At 36.3% G+C, this 19483-nt stretch overlaps 1 protein-coding gene across 1 annotated transcript; it reads right to left on the reverse strand.

Moving 5' to 3' along the window:
• Nucleotides 1-1319: 1319 nt before the first annotated feature.
• LOC128223918 (neurotrypsin-like) lies at nt 1320-15610 on the reverse strand. The gene is made up of 9 exons (XM_052933385.1): nt 15435-15610; nt 14324-14483; nt 10594-10766; nt 9626-9761; nt 8932-9101; nt 7175-7319; nt 4688-4878; nt 3146-3281; nt 1320-2142 (listed from the first exon to the last, which is right to left on the reverse strand). The coding sequence occupies exons 1-9, from the start codon at nt 15490-15492 to the stop codon at nt 1959-1961; spliced, it is 1353 nt and encodes a 450-aa protein (XP_052789345.1). The 5' UTR covers nt 15493-15610; the 3' UTR covers nt 1320-1958.
• Between the last annotated feature and the right edge of the window lie 3873 nt (nt 15611-19483).

The raw sequence follows: 19483 nt of genomic DNA on the forward strand, positions 1-19483 counted from the left end.
ATTTGAATGTTGCCTCGGTATCGCCGATATACAGAAGTCTTAAGTTTTTTTATGGTGTAGGTAACACCTTTCATTAATGGCTTGGACATTTCATTTATGAACCACCAAGTGTTGCAGACTTTTTTTGAAGATGTTCTTTTAAAGCTGCACTCTCTCAGATTGAACGTTTTGACAACTTTTTTATAAAACAAAACTAGTCAAATAAGACTGCTGACAAAAAATTAAAACGCAGAGTTTTATATTTAAGTTCAAAAATTGATGTTTTATGCATGTTCCTTAAACCGTTAGTAACGGTTTAAGCTATAAAACATTATTTTTATGAAATATGAAAATCTACGATCTTTGTCAGCAAACTTATAACATTGGTTTGCAGATATTTACGCAAAAATTTGCTCCCTCCAAGACAAATATTAAAACGTTGCAAAAATGGTATATCTGTGAGAGTGCAGCTTTAAGGTCTCATCTAATACTTTAACCAACTCGAGCGCCGTGAAATAATACAAACGCTTGCGCGCGTTCTTACTTTGCAAAGCTATATTTCAGTTAGCGTATATGTGAACATGCTTTACATCATGGGCAAATAATGGTAAAACATTGCTTAACATGACCTACTAATGAAACACCGTCTACAGTTACTAAACAATCACCTACATTTTATATCGCAATTGTAAGGGCATCTTTCATTCTCTATCAATCTCGGTCTAGCACATGTAAGTGTTCATACAATTATATTCAATTAAAATGGAATCGTTTTTTATTTCGCAGCAAAAGTGTTTCCCTCTAACATGTATCATAAAAAAAAAAATATTAAATCGGTCTAATTTTACCACCGAAATTTTTATCACCCTATATTTCAAAGCTTTATTGCGCCCATCATTTCGCAGAGAAATAAAATTAGGGTGTCCAATTGTGATCAAGGCCATATGGAATGGATTTAACTCCTGAAAATTGTATATTTGTGCGAATAGTGAGTAATTCTAGGAAATATCATAAGACTGTGGTAGTAATTGACTTTTTTGTATGATATGAATACTAAATATTTTTAGGGTTTTATCTGTATTAAAACGTTTAAGATATCCATGTTTAAACACGGTATATCTTTAGAATAGTTAAATCAATGGAATGATAAAACGATGGAAACTTCAATAACAAGGCCAGTATCCTTATATTTAACATGGAGCCTGTTTAAAGGCACAGAGAGTACGTCTTTATGGAAGAGTTCAAGTACTTGGGGTTTACCATTAATTTTTATTATGTTTTATTTCTTACGTTTCCTCAGTTTAATGCATATTTTGATAAGATTTTTCATTTTGCTGACCGTTCATTGATTAACACTACTAGTTTGTTGTATATATTCTATATGCTGTGTGTTGTTTGGTAAGTGTTGCGCTGTTGATCCGTGTAGCTGGTATGTTGATGTGTATGTTGTTGATCCGTGTAGCTGGTATGTGGATGTGTATGTTGTTGATCCGTGTAGCTGGTATGTGGATGTGTATGTTGTTGATCCGTGTAGCTGGTATGTGGATGTGTATGTTGTTGATCCGTGTAGCTGGTATGTGGATGTGTATGTTGTTGATCCGTGTAGCTGGTATGTGGATGTGTATGTTGTTGATCCGTGTAGCTGGTATGTGGATGTGTGTGTTGTTGATCCGTGTAGCTTGTATGTGGATGTGTGTGTTGTTGATCAGTGCAGCTGGTATGTGGATGTGTTTATTGTTGATCCGTGTAGCTGGTTAGTGAATGTGTGTATTGTTCTTCTGTGTTTCTGGCTTTGGCCCTGTGTCAGTGAACGTGATTAATGTTTAAGCTTCCGACTACTAAACTAGTTTCTGTAGTTTTTCATGTAAATATTTCCATATCTTGAGCAAGGAAAATCATAATTATAACATAATACTTTCGCTTCAACTTAATGCAACATCGTCAAATCATTCGGACATGGTAAATATCTACATAAGACATCAGTTGCATGTCAGCATGACGTAGCCTTTACACTCTGTCGATGGGTGGTAGGAAAGGTAACTGAACTGGTGTTTGATGTGACAGTCGATAATGCTTTTTGTATTTGGATTACAAATTATCGATCCCAGTATTTCCGTATCCAAATCATCGCCATTTGTCTTAACTGCGAAGCTTCCTGTACCACTGCAAAAGAAAACATAGAAGAATAGATTAAGCTTCAACGATTCATCAACTGTTGTCTTAAATGCAAAGTTTTCGATATCATGTCAAACAAGATATAAGAACAAATCGATCATAACCGATTCGTCGACTATATCTTAATGTCTTATTGTCTTAATTTTAAAGCTTTCCATAGTACTTCAATTAGAGTAAAGTAATGTATAAATCATGATCTATTCATTGACTGTTTTCTTAACTATAAAGTTAAAAACAGACAAACATACACTTCTAACATTTGAATGACTTTATGTTGTTTTAATCACCATCACCTATATTTTGTCATTGCAGTGATTTTTATACGGCAAAGGGAAGTAACCACTGTGAAAAGTTTATAAAAAAGTATGTTATCACAAATTGGTCATACGCAATCAAATGAAAAACGTTATAAATTGAGTTGCCATAACCGAAAATATATCCAAAGTCTCGAAGTTTATTGTACACTCTTCACATACATTACATGTAATACAAAGTTAACAACAAGTGAACGAACGAAAATAAATAGGTCAAGCTGTGTAAGTACTTAGAAAGGAAAACACACGGTATTATCTATATGTATATTTATAGAGTAAACTAAGACTTATACTATAGATATATTTACATCCTATGGCAACAGCTTTAAATCGATGGGTGAAAAGCATTTAAATGACATTAAATCAAGACGCAGTCAGAACCTTTTCGCATTCAACCGTAGAATAAAACTGATGTAAGGTACCCAATTGTTTACCTTTCGCCAGCCGCCAATCGAAAAATGAGTTTACCATTAATAAAATTAGATGTTTTTTTATGAAAAAGCACATGATTGCATTATCCTCTATCGAATGCAACTATCATTCAATACAGTTATTAGTCAACAGTCTGTTTGATTGGCCACTGGCGACTCAAGTCAGTTGCTTTGGCGATTGGGTAAAAGGTGTAGGAATACTACTTTACTAGACTCGTCCACATATACAGTTCATAATTGACTTACTGAAAACCAAGCACAGTACAGACGCTATTGGCTGTTTCTAGGGTAAAGAATGCGTCACAGACAGCCCACAACTGGCCGTTCACGCCCACTTGTATAACGCCACTCGCTGATAGGCTGATATTTTCCAGTGTGTAGTCTAAAAATAGAAACATTTTGTAAGGGGAATAATAATGCTTAGTCAGCTATCTAAAAGTAAAAACATGAAGCAATGGGTTGAGAATGCTATCACAGCGGGTTCTTTAATGGAAACGTAACGATGTACGTATATTTTATACTGTCTTATTCGTTAATTACTGTTACCGGTCAGTCTATTTGTAAACTAGAGTTATCTTACTTAGTTATTTAAGAAGATTGGATGATTGAGTAACGTTGTATAAAGTCTCAATGCAATACATAAAGTAGTTGCCGAGATATTAATCTATGTGTGCCTACATGCAAAACCTAAACCAGAATTTCTAAGTAAAATAATAAAGGACCATTATCTGCATTATATTCAAAAAAGTGTTATCTTACTTCATTAATTTAGTAGGGTAGATAGTTGGGAATACATATCTAAAGTTTCAATGCAATACATGATATCTTTGCTGAGATATTGACTTAAATGTGGTTACTTGCAAAACCTTAACAAGAATTTTTAAGCCGATAAATAAAGGGCAGTTATTTTGCATTAAATGCAAACTAGAGTTATCTTACTTAAGTAGGTTGGATGGTTGAGTACCATTGTATCAAGTCTCAATGCAATACTTCAAGTAGATGTGTGCTTGCACGCAAAACCTTAACCAGAATTTCTAAGTCAAATAATAAAGGCCTATTATTTGCATTATTTGCATAAAATGCAAGCTAGAGGTATCTAACTTGGTTATTTAAGTAGATTGGATGGTTGAGTACCATTGTGTAAAGTCTCAATGCAATACCTCAAGTAGTTGCTGAGATATTTACCTATGTGTGCTAGCACGCAAAACCTTCACCAAGGTGTGACGCCGACGCCGACGCCGACGCCGACGCTTGGGTGAGTAGTATAGCTCTCCTTATTCTTCGAATAGTCGAGCTTAAAATGTATTTTATGTTAATTAAGAAACAAATAAATACAACTGCTTCATAAGTATAGTAAAGATATTTTATTACCTCCCTTTAATACATCATAGCGTAATAGAAGCGTCGTCATGGTTGTTTTTTTTTAAATGTAATCCAAGCAAAAATAATATAAAGGTTAATCCAAATAAATTAAAAATAGAAATAACCTCGATGCTAAAATGCACTAACACATCTTTGTAGTCAGTTGACGGATGGGTTACTTTAATATAAGTATTAATAATGCGAAGTTGTCTGCATATCAAAAATGACAAATTATTTTACGTATTATACGAGAAATATCTTTTTTCTTAAAACAACTCATTCCGCAGTGGACAGATATTGGTTCAGAAAAAGCAGTATTTGATAAGCAGATAGAGAGCTGAATTGTATACATTCTGTATTATGAGTGCTATCTGGTTTAGAAATGACCTCAAGTGCGAGGGAATGCGTATAAGAAAAAACCTTTACCCGAGCAAAATAATGCCACGTGAGTTAAGCTATTTGACATGTGGTAACAGCCTGAATATCCCTGTGTGACACAGTATTGGAGCTCGCCCTGACACTCTTCTATGTATTTCTCGTGACCGTTACAATTAACGTCTTGCTTAAAGTAATATAGATTTTTGCCAGGATGCGCACGACTGGAGAAACCGACATGGCTGAAACATAGTTTGTTAAGACAAAGAAATAAAAATAGGGTAATTAAAAAGTCGTGGTGATCATGACAATTACATATATAGCTTTTCAATTTCGACAGAAGCCAAAATTAATGCGTACTCGTGAGTCTGAGAAGAATGGACTCATTAATATAACTTGTATTGTGATTCAAATCACATTTAGGAAAGCGCTCATATGTGTCATTCAAAGTTTGAGCGTAAAACGTTTTACTTTCATGTTTTAGCATAGAGCTTTGGATGTCAATTATATGTTAAACTTAAATCTATGGCCAGCTGAACAACGATGGCCAATCCATGAAACTTGGCCGTTTTATCTTACAACCCTTGCCAATTCCTGAAACGTCTCCACAACATTGGCTAAAACGACGTCACAAATCTTTGTATAACGTCATCTGATAAATAAGATGGGTTAGACTAAATTGGTTGAAAACTAAATAAAGAAACAATTTGCAATAGATAAATAGTTTGCGCTGTTTTTTGCTAAATATAGTCTTATTTAATCCTGATTGAAAAAAGGGACTCGCTCATGTTCTAGCACAATTTTTCCTCGTTATGCATCTGAAAACACTTATATTATTACCATTTTACTCTTTGGAACTGAAATTGAAGACCCCCACCCCCGTTCATATTCAGGTACCTAGTATCACTTTCATTATAGGGACTCATACACAAACAAAATGAGAACTTAACCTTAAAGACTTTTGTTGAATTAGTGTACTAACGCTATTCAAAATCATGGACATTAAAACCAATTTTTCAGCATACATCAACATTTGTTGAAGGGTTCCAGCCGTCATTATCTTAGTTTAACAATCCTTATGATTGGCCACACCTTTTTCATCATACAAAAACTGCATTTTACATGAGTGTGTCCATTGTAAGTTGCCTGCAAGAAAACAAACGCTTCAGTGAAATTGGCTTATTTTGCCAATAGTATAACTAAATGACTTAACTTTACCTGTTTGACATTGTGTAACCCCCAGACATCCTTAATACGAAAACATCTGTGTTGCTTTATATACATAAGATTTCCATTGTTTAACAAAGAAGGTTTTGTTTTGATTTCCATCCTTAAAAGAATACACTTACATATTCATAAAAAATATTTCACTCCGAAGCTAGATTATATTCAAGTGAAAAAAGAAAGGTTATAAGACAAATAGTTTTGTTATATCAAATCGGCGATTTTTCACTAAACAACATTGATATTTTTTCGCTTGCATCACATTTATTATAGAAAAAGGAGCTTAATTTTCATATTCATATGAAAATGTTCCGTATTTCTCTAGTCATTTCTCCAGTTTTAATCCGGCAACTGCTCAAGTTCCAAAGCGCTATGCTCCGTCAACTTGTCTTACTGGTTAACATATAGTGAGTCAGTGCTCGGAGAAGTGATTTCGATGGAAAATTCCACATCAAACATCGCGTGGACGCCGGGATTTTATCAGACATTGTCTGAGACTTTATCATATTTATATTTTCACTTCATTTTTTCTCACTAATTTTCAATCCTACGTGACACTGGTCTTTTAAGCCTAACTTAATGTAACAACAATACGCATACTTTTTCTATATCTATAAGGTATTAGTTTTATATGAAAATAAAAGCGGGGATGCTGCACCCCCCCCCCCGCCACTGACTCTATTTATATGGTATGGATTGCAGGTGTAGCCAAGGTTGTGGAATGAGTCACGGCTGTGGGACTTTCCACCACTCTGAGTCTTACATTGTATAAAGCTGAGATAAGCTGTTCCCAGGTTAACTTAACTAGTAAAAACCTTTCAATTTCAAAGTTAATTAAAAAAAATGATAAAATTTGACAAATCATCAAACATTTTGGTTAACTTTGACCGCACCAAAGATTTAACCAGTTTAGCAATAAACTTGTTTAACCATACATTTTTAAAATATTTGTTTTGGGCAACACATTAATAACATATTGAGAAAAGGAGTGACAACAACCTTAGATGTACCATGGACCTAAGCAATACGTCACACCATTGGTGCCGCCGTTCTATTTTTGCCACCGGAAACCCTATCGCATTAAAATCAGATCACCAAAACAAGCTTCACGACGTTTCTCGTTGTACATAATGTAATGAAATGATGTGAACGTAACGATATGTCTTGAATCAATTGCGAAAACATTTTGTTTAGTATTTTGTTGATTACTTCACATTACTTTGTATTATACAATCTATTTCCACTTGTTTCGGTTTAATTATTATAGCTTTGAGTTAGTAATGCTGTGATATGAATAGTTTTGTAGGCACTCACCCAAATCCAAGAATAGAACACATTGTCTTCGCCGTTGTTTCCGAAACATTACCAACGAAGTCATACAAAATGTTGTCATGGTAACCGACTAGTATTCCCTCGTATGAACGATTGCCCTTGATCTGCTCCAATTTGATTGGTCCGCCTATGGAATGTATTGGACATTTAAAAAGATGACGGTATTCATATGAATACATAAATATTATTCACGCCAGTAGCCGTATTCAAAAACTTAATTATAATTATCCTAAAATTAACAGTATAATCTCAATGTTTTGTTTTGACAGTGTAACAAATTGACCATAGGCTAAATAGAATCATTGGGGCATTTCGAAGGATAAGGGTATTTATTTCAATTATAGCCCAGGACTACACCACTCAATCCTTTTAGCACCACAATCGCTTTGATAATTTGTATATAGCAATCTTCTACACAGTGATCTTCACTGAAGAGCGAAGTTAAGGGTATTAACCGCTGTGTGGGGTTAAATCATATATGCTTTTTTTCTTCTTTTTTTCTTTTTGTTTTGTGCAACTCAGATTTAAAAGTAGCTTTTAGTATGTACTAAAATATTATTTTTTGTTTTGTTTCGACCTTAGAAAATGTACTATTAGGTTCATTTGTTATTTGTTTCATGTTATTTGTAAACATGTTTTAATTTACAACTCTTATGATTCATATTAAGTCATGATTTTTTTTAATAAACCTTGAAACCGTATATCTATATATAAGAAATTGACGGTAACGTCAATTAAGGGATTCAAAAACCAACTTAGATTTAAGAGAAAATACAGTGTATTTTGATTTGATTGTAGACTGAATTGGCCAATAGAATGAACGGATTTATGGAGCCATGTCTAAGGTTTGGGATAATGAATAACGCCCAATAACTACACTGCCCCCATCCTTCAGCACAGTAAGCGCTTTGATTAATTGTATAACGTAGTGATCTCCCTTGACAAAGCTCCACACTGCACTTCCCTTTGCCCTGAATCAAGGGAGATCACTACGTTATATATATATATATATATATATATATATATATATATATATATCCGTTGATGAGAAACTCACGGTTGCTATAAAAGGCAATGTAGGCTGTTCATGCATGTTTATTTTAAAAACTATTTAAATGACACTTCTGACAAATGGTATCCTATATATATTCGTTGATAATAGGTTATGAAGGCTGTCGTTGCAGGTTCAATTTAAAAACATGAAACTACTGCCGAATGGTGTCTCTGTGTAGCGTAATCAACAACCATAGGGTAAGTATAGTTTATATAGTGGTCAAACATTGCTATAAGTGTTATAAGAGATTCGATTTTAGAACAATATTAAGGGTTAGGGTTAATTACTTAGGGCTGCAGTTGGTCATGAATCCCCGCCATTATTTTCCACCACCAACTATTTCACCTCCACCAAATAGTTCGACCATCACGATCAACAAAAAGGTATTGTTTATGCTATAATAGGTGCAGTTTTCTTGCATACTTAACATGTGTTTCCGGTCTGCATAAAGAGAACTTAAACCATATGGGTGTTAATTCAAGCAGATAAACGCACCATTTGAAACTATTTAAGTGTAGAACATTTTTCCAAATTAGTTTGTGTTATGCGAAACGAAAAGCAAAATCAAAGAATTTAAAAGAAAACAAATATTTTCGAACTCCGTTAAATTGCGATGTTTGTATGAACTATGTGACGTCAGCTTTTTCCCACGTGCTAAAATTCAAATAACACTTATATTCCTTACCATCGCAAGCAACACTGACGACGTTAGCCGGTGTGCGTGACGCGGCGTAGTCCCCAGAGTGATAACATTGCTCAAGTGAAAGCTCGGTACCCGTGCACTGGATGTTGCGAGTATACAGGGGTAGTTTTCCCGCGCCATAATGCGTGCTGGTGTTATAGGAGCGAACTCCGCTTCAGGTGGAAAACATGGGGTTATTTAGGGTTAGTATGAATCCATTACAGTATGAATCTAACACAGTGATATGTAAATAAATATATAATAAATGACAATGGTATTTAGAGCAAGATGCTTAAACATGTGTATATATTTTGTGGGGTTTTTAATTGTTGCTGTTTCTGCATATCTAAAAACTAAAGAAAAATGTTAACGCTCGAAATTTGTTAGAGATGTTAAGACATATTAATCGAAATATGAAACAACCAGATTGATTATCTTTCTGTTTACACTATACACCTGATTGAAACAGTTTTCTTAGTTAATGGAAACCGTGAGATTTCTCAGGTAAAAACTAGTGGCTCTTTGCTGATCTGCTTTAAATGAAGTTCGTAGAAAATATAAATATTTCCACCATCGATCTTTATAAATCATACACATTTGATAATTTATGAAAACCAGTTCTGAAGAATTCTTATTTCCGCTACATTTGTGCATTTATTGAACGAAAATATATTTGCTACCGACGAATTATACTCACCGATATCCTAGTGATGTACACGTGACATTTGCCGCCTTTTCATCAAAGGTACGCCCGTAGACGACCTGCAGTTGCCCGAACAGTCCCGCCTCTAGCCGACCCTCCAGTGGGGAAGGACCGTCTACCAGTTTTAACGCTGTAATATGAACAGCTCATTCAATAGTTGTGTTCATTTCATTCGGCTGTCATTTCCTTCACATCTACATGAAGTCACTGCGCATGCTCAGATGTATAATGCATTTCTCTTACGTTTAAAACTGAAGTAGCGCCTTTGTCTTTTAATCTGCACCTGACGTTTATAAGTGATACGTAGTTATTTACAGTGTAAGACTGTATGTGACTCAAAATTGATTACCCAAACGGCTTACGAACCAAGCAACGGATTGACTAGTAAACTACATCTGGCCCAAATTTCTCTAAAATTCGTTAGCGTAACCAAATATCTTCACAAGAATCTTATTCATTTTTGCAAAATTATTTACTTTAACTTGATAATATTCAATAAAATATATAGGCTGCAGAACTTTTCAGAAAATATTATTACCAAAACAAAAATACAGTCGAACCTCGTTGGCTCGAATTCTCAGGGACCGGCGAAAATTTCTCGAGCCTCGGAAAATTCGACTCAAGCGGAACTGCCTACCATTAGTATAAACAAACGGGTCCTTTACATACAGTTTGATCCCACTGAGTTCAAGCCAACGAGGTCCCACTGTAACGTTCTTAGCTTGATTATGTTATAAAGGACTTAAAACTGTTGGAGAAATCTTGGCCAGGGGTGGTATTCAATATCACTTAATGGTAATTTTATAGTCATACTTCATTGACTTCATTCTCTCGATTTGTTTGTGATTAATAACAACTAATCCGATTAGCTACACCGCTCTTAGATCCTTTTCTGCTTATATTGAATACCAGTCCCGATTTTTCTGCGTAAAAAACGCTGCCGCAGAGCTTTGCTTTGATACCTTGACAGTTTATGGTTTTAAAGATGTTGTCATAGTCATCCTGTGGATTTCCTGCCTGGAGTTCGCATGATGTGTTTAGCACCTGCAGTGACGTCATGTCGACGGGGCAGTGTCGGATAGTAAAGGCGGCATTCGGTGTTCCGTAATCTTGGGGCTGCATCACAGATTCATTCCTACAGAAACAAGATACTTTAGGGCAATGCATAAAATGGGCTTCACAACTGTTTGTTTGCTGAATGTTAAAATGTATACACAAAACATCATTATTCAGGCTGCCTAGCAGTGTCTCCCATACAATATGAGTTTTATGCCAAAATAAAGATTTCCGCATCAGTTTTAGATCGTTTTGTAACTTTTTGTTTTAATGCCTTTTTATACCCTTTTCCTCAAGCCTGCCAAAAACAAAGCCTTGAAGAAACAGTTTCAAGTTGTTGAAACATTAGCATCTTAATATGGAACATTGCCATGCCCATTAAGGAACTTCACCAATGTCGTTTATATAACATTCATTGGTTGATTAAACAGACAACACTTGTTTGTTTCTTGCAAGATCTCAATATATGTCACAGAGTGAGCTCCAAATGCTATAGTTTTACGAGTCGCGTAGTATAACCTTTACTTTTAGTGTTGACGAGGTGAATTTTATTGCGATATTTCTGTTTATAAATGCCTAAATAGGATATAAAAAGGCATATGTTAATCATAGCTTTTCATCAAAATACGCCATGTTGGCTGGTGCGTCATGTCATTGACATTGTGTCCCAGCGCTGATGTTTGATTTGGATGTAAAATTCAAAACAGTGAAACATATCAAACTGTTATTTCATTTTGTTTTATTTTTTATTGCACTTATAATTCTCTTTAACCGCCGAAAAGCATATAATAAATACAGATGTCGAGATTTACACATTGGCTTTCTCACAAAGATACACCTCATATGCAGGTTGTAGAACAGTCAGTGTAGCATAAATGGGAAGCAAACTTAAAACAATTGTGTTAACCACGCCAAGACATGATACTACATATACAAGTCCTATGTTCGAGGATGTCTAGAGGTGTTTTTTTTTTCAATTATAGCGGGAGGTGCAGTCGATAATCAATGACACCCCGACAAGTTACAACTGATAAACATGATCTAATGAGCTCTACACCGACATAATACAACGTTCACGTATCCGAATCAGTTTCGCATCGGAAAGTTACAACTAATGAATATGCTCTCAAGAGCTCTACCCCGACGTATTTCTACTTTTCCATATCCGAATCAGCTTTGCACCAGAAATTTACAACTTATGAGCATGCTCTAATTAGCTCTACCGTGACATGTTACTTCCTGCACATATCCGAATCAACTTCGCACCGAAAAGTTACAACTTATGAGCATGCTCTCATGAGCTCTACCGCGATATGTTACTTCTTGCACATATCCGAATCAACTTCGCACCGAAAAGTTACAACTTATGAGCATGCTCTCATGAGCTCTACCGCGACATGTTACTTCTTGCAGTATCCGAATCGACTTCACACTGGAAAGTTACAACTTATGAACATGCGCTCATGTGCTCTACCGCGACATGTTACTTCTTGCACATATCCGAATCGACTTCACACTGGAAAGTTACAACTTATGAGCATGCTCTCATGAGCTCTACCGCGACATATTACTTCTTGCACATATCCGAATCGACTTCACACTGGAAAGTTACAACTTATGAGCATGCTCTAATGAGCTCAACCGCGACATGTTACTACTTGCACATATCCGAATCGGCCTCGTACCGGAAAGTTACAACTTATGAACATGCTCTCATGAGCTCTACCGCGACATGTTACTTCTTGCACATATCCGAATCGACTTCACACTGGAAAGTTACAACTTATGAACATGCGCTCATGTGCTCTACCGCGACATGTTACTTCTTGCACATATCCGAATCAGCTTCGCACTGGAAAGTTAACACTATGAACATGTTCTCATGAGCTCTACCGCGACATATTACTCCTTGCAAATATCCGAATCAGCTACGCACCGGAAAATTACAAGTTATGAACATGTTCTGAGTTCTACCGCGATATGTTACTTACTGCACATATCTGAATCAGATTCGCACCGAAAAGCTACAACTTATGAACATGCGTTCATGTGCTTTACCGCGACATGTTACTTCCTGCACATATCCGAATCAACTTCGCACCGCAAAGTTACAACTTATGAACATGCTCTCATGAGCTCTACCGCGACATGTTACTTCTTGCACATATCCGAATCGGCTTCGCATTGGAAAGTTACAACTTATGAACATGCGCTCATGAGCTCTACCGCGATATGTTACTTCTTGCACATATCCGAATCAACTTCGCAACGAAAAGTTACAACTTATGAGCATGCTCTCATGAGCTCTACCGCGACATATTACTTCTTGCACATATCCGAATCGACTTCGCACTGGAAAGTTTAAACATATGAACATGCGCTCATGTGCTCTACCTTGACATGTTACTTCTTGCACATATCCGAATCGGCTTCGCACTGGAAAGTTAAAACTTATGAACATGCGCTCATGTGCTCTACCCCGACATGTTACTTCTTGCATATATCCGAATCAGCTTTGAATCGGAACTTACAACTTATGAACATGCTCTCATGAGCTCTTCCGCGACATGTTACTTCTTGCAAGAATCAGAATCAGTTTCGCACCGGAAAGTTAAAAGTTATGAACATGTTCTGAGTTCTACCGCGACATGTTACTTCCTGCACATATGCGAATCAGCTTCGCACTGGAAAGTTTAAACTTATGAACATGCGCTCATAAGCTCTACCGCGACATTTATATTCTTGCACATATGCGAATCAGCTTCGCACTGGAAAGTTACAACTTATGAACATGCTCTCATGAGCTCTACCGTGACATTTAAATTTCTGCACATATGCGAATCAGCTTCGCACTGGAAAGTTACAACTTATGAACATGCTCTCATGAGCTCTACCGCGACATTTTAATTCCTGCACATATGCGAATCAGCTTCGCACTGGAAAGTTACAACTTATGAACATGCGCTCATGAGCTCTACCGCGACATGCTACCTTTGCACATATCCGAATCAGCTTCGCACTTAAAATTTACAACGTATTAACATGCGTTCATGAGCTCTACCGCGACATGTTACTTCTTGCAAATATCCGAATCAGCTTCGCACTAAAATTTTACAACTTTTAGACATGCGTTCATGAGTTCTACCGCGACATGTTACTTCTTGCACATATCCGAATCAGCTTCGCACTAAAAATTTACAACTTATGAACATGCGTTCATGAGCTCTACTGCGACATGTTACTTCTTGCACATATCCGAATCAGCTTCGCAATAAAAATTTACAACTTATGATCATGCGTTCATGAGTTGTACCGCGACATGTTACTTCTTGCACATATCCGAATCAGCTTCGCACTGAAAATTTAAAACTTATGAACATGCGTTCATGAGCTCTACCGCGACATATTACTTCTTGCACATATCCGAAACAGCTTCGCGCTAAAAAATACAACTTATGAAAATGCGTTCATGAGTTCTACCGCGACATGTCACTTCTTGCACATTTCCGAATCAGATTCGCACTAAAAATTTACAACTTATGAACATGCGTTTATGAGCTTTTCCGCGACATGTTACTTCTTGCACATTTCCGAATCAGATTCATACCGGGAATTTTCTATTTGCATATTACTTACACATATCCGAATGTTCTACAAACGAGGTCATCTAGCGGATCTCGAAAATTGTACCGGGATATGTAACGGACGGCACCCCAGGTGCCGTTTACTTTCGCTTCCAGCAGTCCTTCGCTAGGTACAATTGACCCCGACAGGCGAAAATCTTCGACTATCAATCCTAAAAAATACATATACTATTAGCATAACTTACAGTCATACATAAATGTCTAAATAGTTAAGCATATGTGGACAACGGTGCCCCAAGACAAAAAAACCGACAATCGAAAATAGTTCTCTACTTTCAAGCCATCAGCTGCATTAAAAGTATTGCGTTAATATGAAGAGATTTACCCTCTTAGGCAATTATGATCAAATGAATGCAAATACCCTCTGGGATACATTGTTTTTATCCCATGTTATGAGCTTGAGTACATTTACCACCGAGGGTATTTCAAGTCATATAAGCGCAACAATTAATTTGTCATTGGGGTTACGTTGGTTTTGGTTTAACAGTTACTGATTTGCATAAAAACTTACAGGAGGAGGAGTTTTGTTATGTATACAACTTTATTTATCATGTCAACCTTATTTGTAACATTTTAGGCAGGCTGTTTTTACACAGGACTGAAAAACTTTATATACATTTTTGTGTCTGTTTTTTTTTGGTATTTTAATATTTCACAAAACCAACATTTTTTTAAGCTGCATTCTCACAGATTCAACGTTTTGACAACTTTTTTTATATTTTGTCTTGGAACGAGCCAATTTTTGCGAAAATCCATGGGAACCAGTTATGTAAGACTGCTGACAAAAAACTAGATCGCAGATGTTTATATTTAAGTTTGAAAATTGGTGTTTTATGCAATTTTCTTAAACTGTTAGTACCGGTTTAAGCCATAAAACATTAATTTTCGAACGGAAATATGATAATCATTGATCTGATCTTTTGTCAACAATCTTTTATCATTGGTTTGCAGACATTTACGCAAAAATTTATAAAACAAATAAAAGGGTTGTAAAAATGGTTTATCTGTGATTGTGCAGCTTTAAGAAACAAATGATTAAAGGTCGCAAAATAATACATCCAATTTATTGTCAGTAAAATCCAATGTAAATGTATATAACTAACCGTGTGTCCAAGGAGATACTGAAACAATCCACAACAAAGATAAATAATAGCGAAGCATCTTATAGTTTTCTCATCAAATGACAACTGTATCGTTGAACACTGGTTAAGAAGAAAGCGTTTAAATTTAAAATCCACGATAGTATTGCTGATAATTTACGTTGTATTTTGATGGCATACAACTTGTGGTTACAGAATTAACCTAACTTTAAATAAATGATAACGTTGCGGGCGAGCTGTCCTGGTTTGCTTCGTTTGTTTGTCTTTCTTCTTTTTTGCGTCTTTTTAATCAGTGCTAATGGAGTTGTTTATCTCTTTAACTAAACATTTCGATGTAGCTAACAAAACAAGCCTTTCTACAATCGTAACTACTCGGCAATGTTCCAAATGGCCTTTGAACAGTGTCTTATTTATCCATATTCAGCAGTATGAGTCAGAGATGGTGAAATATATTTTTGTACAATAATATAAACATAAGATGTAAACGTTGATAATATAGGTCAAATACTTCCAAGTAATTTCCCTATATAATCTAAAGACAATTTACCAATTTGCACGCGAAATAATACTGATTTCCTGGGCATCACGATCCTCCCCGAGACAGGGAGAAGGTTCCACGTGTGCATTAATTATTAAACAGCGTTAGAAAAACAGTTAAGTTTCTTATAACAAAATATATCAGTTGGAGGTAACCACTGTCTATTGGATAAAGTGATCAAATACAGTTTATCTGTACAAACTATTCGGTGAAAATGTTAACAAAAAGTAGATCAATTGAATCCAGCATGTTCGGCCCTTTTTTTGAAATCATAAACTATTCAGCTTCAAAACCTTAAAATATGGAAAGCAGCAAATGGTCTGAGATGGTATAACCATGTTTTGATTCTCAGCAATGTATCAATAAAAAGAACCAAGGCATGTAACAATGAGTAGGCACTTCCTATTTGAAGTGATTTGCCCTATTCATATCATAGATTATGAAGCTAAAGGGGCTGCAACAGAGAGTCGTTTAGATTCATTTGTTTTTAGTTGCATGAAACACAAGCTTTTATACTATATAGAAATTCATTTTGGATGGTTCGTTTTCTTTTATTCAATACATATATAAAAGCAAGATGATCCAGTTGAGAAAAGAGATGTTAGATTTGATGAAATGACCCGTCAGTAAGCTGTTCATGCGACTGGATAGTAAAATTCCTGTAGCAAATCGTCATATTAAAATACCATCACTTTTGATAAAAGACATGTATTGTTAAACTAAAAAAGCTGTTTATGCGACTAGATAGTAAAATTGCTGTAGGAAATCGTCATATTAAAATACCATCACTTTTGGATAAAAGACATGTATTGTTAAACTAAAAAAAACTAAATTGTTATTTTCATGAACAAACGTATACCAACCTTGGCAGCTCAACATCATCTTCCTCCCCACACTCGGAACCAGAGGGTGCCGACACGGACCAGGCAATGATTGTCCATTGATAATGCCACTTCCGGGAAAGACGCAGCCACAGGCCAGAGTTGCATTGTTAAGCAAAGCGGACTGCCCCTGATGAGTTTTCGCACCGAAATTACCCCAAGTATTGAATTATACCACTACTACGCTCAGGATGGTCAGCCGACCCCCAATATTTTTAATCCGGATTACATTGTTCGTGCAGCCTGAGTTGCATTCCAAATCAACGCGGAGTGTCCTTTGGACATTTACGAAAAGCATTTAGCTCTAATACTGAATTACACCATTTACAAGCTCAGAATGATCACTCGACTCCAATTTTCTCATTCTGGATTGAATTGTTTATGCAGCCAAAGTTGCATTTCAAAACAAACTGGACAGTTTAATGATCGGTTTACGAACAGCAATGTCCTCGAATACTAAATTACTTCCCCAAGACACTGAGGATGGTCATCCAACCCCAATTTTTATTCCGGATTGCAATACTCTCAATGCTGTCTGAATTGCATTCAAAAGCAACAGGGACAGTCCACTGAACAATCTGCGCACAGCAATGACCAAGAAATCTGAATAACACCCTTAAATCGCTGTGAATGGTCACCGACCCGCATTTCTCTTTATTTCCCTTATTACATTGCTCCTACAGCCAGAGTTGCATAGTAAAGCAACACGGACAGTCCCCTAAACAGTTTGCACACAGCAATGACTCCAAATACTGCATACCCTTATACACTGAGAATGGTCACCCGCTCTCAAATTCTCATTCCGGATTATAATGCTCTTGCAGCCAGAATTTCAATTTAAATCAAAGCTGACAAGCCCCTGAATAGCTTACGCACAACAAAGACCCCAAATACTGAATAACACCCCTGATATGCTGAGGATTGTCACTCGGTCCCCATTTTTTATTTATTCCTGATTACATTGCTCATGCAAACACAGTTGAAAAGCAACGCGGACAGTCCCCTGAACAGTCCACGCAGAGCATTGAATCCGAATACTGCATTACACCCGTAACACGCAGAGGATGGTCACCGCTCATTTTTTTTATCCCGGATAACAATGCTCGTGTGAATTATTAATACATTCGGGCATTGCAACATTGACAGTCCCCTGACCAGTTTGCGCACAGCAGTGACACCGAATACTGAATTAAACACCTAATACGGAGATGATGGTAACCTGAACCCATTTTTTTTTCCTGATGACATTGCTCATATTACCATAGTTGGATGCTAAAGCAACGCGGACAGTCCACTGAACAGTTTACGCACAACAATCACCCCGAATAACACCCCTTATACGCTGGGGATTGTCATCCGAACAGCAATATTTTAATCCGGATTACATTGCTCTTGCAGCCAGAGTTGCATTCTAAAGCTACGCAGACAGTCACATGAACAGTTGACGCCCAACAATGACCCCGAATTCTGAATTACAGCCCTAATACGCTGAGAATGGTCACTCGATCCCGATTTTTTATATTTAGGTTTACATTGCCCATGCAGCCAGAGCTGAATTCTTACGCAATGTGGGCAGTCCCCTGAACAATTTACGCCCAACACTGACCCCGATTACTGAATAATTCCCCTTATACGCTGAGGTTGGTCACCCAACCCCCTTTTTATTTCGGAGTCGTTGCTCATGCACCCAGAATTGCATTTTAAAGCTTCGCGGTCAGTCAATTGATCGGTATACGCACTGAAATGACCCCGAATTCTGTATTATACTCCCAATACGCTGATGATTTTCACCCGACCCTTAATTTTTCTTCATGATTTCATTGCTTATGAAGACAAATGTGCATACTAAAGAAACGCTGACCTTCCCTTGAATAGTTTACACAGAAATGAACCCGAATACTGAATAACACCCTTTATATGTAAGGATGGTTTCCCGATATCCTCTTTGTGTTTTCAAACTCAAAAGGGTACCCATTAATTACATCGCAATTGAATACTGGCCTTTTTATTAGCTATGCGGCTTCATTTATATATGATATGGGTGTAATTTGCTGCGAAATGGTTTTGGAAGTAAGTCATATTGACCCGCGAATTTCTGACCCCAACGGAGATTTTACAGAAAAACACTGGGTTTTTCACTTGCCCGTGTTCTTTTCCCCCAGCTTTTAAATAGCTGAGGAAAAATCATGCGGGTTTTCAATAATACAAAATATAAGTTACATTAGCACAAAACATCTAGACGAGCATTATTCTTCGATACCGGAAGTGAAATAACGTAAAACCAAAAAAAAAGCATTTCGTTACTGGGTTTTCTCCTGCTGGATAAAATAACCAGATTTTATCAATATCACGCAATCCATTCAAGCGTTTTATCTTTGAGCTTATATACATGAAGTTTAAGTTAATATTTACTTTGATGTATTTTTAGAGTGTCGTTTCTCCCATTTGAGAATTCTAGAAATATAATTGATATTTTACGGGAGAAAAACCAAGGAAAACTAAAGTATACCGGTTTATGAAAAATAACACGATAAATGCACGTTAAACAGCGAAATAAGTGAATGTTTTAAACATATTTATCTTGAGAGAATGTAATAAAGATAAAATGCTTATTATTTTAATTATCAATTTTA

The sequence above is a fragment of the Mya arenaria genome, chromosome 17, assembly GCF_026914265.1.
Source record: "Mya arenaria isolate MELC-2E11 chromosome 17, ASM2691426v1".
In the NCBI taxonomy this organism is placed as follows: domain Eukaryota; kingdom Metazoa; phylum Mollusca; class Bivalvia; order Myida; family Myidae; genus Mya; species Mya arenaria.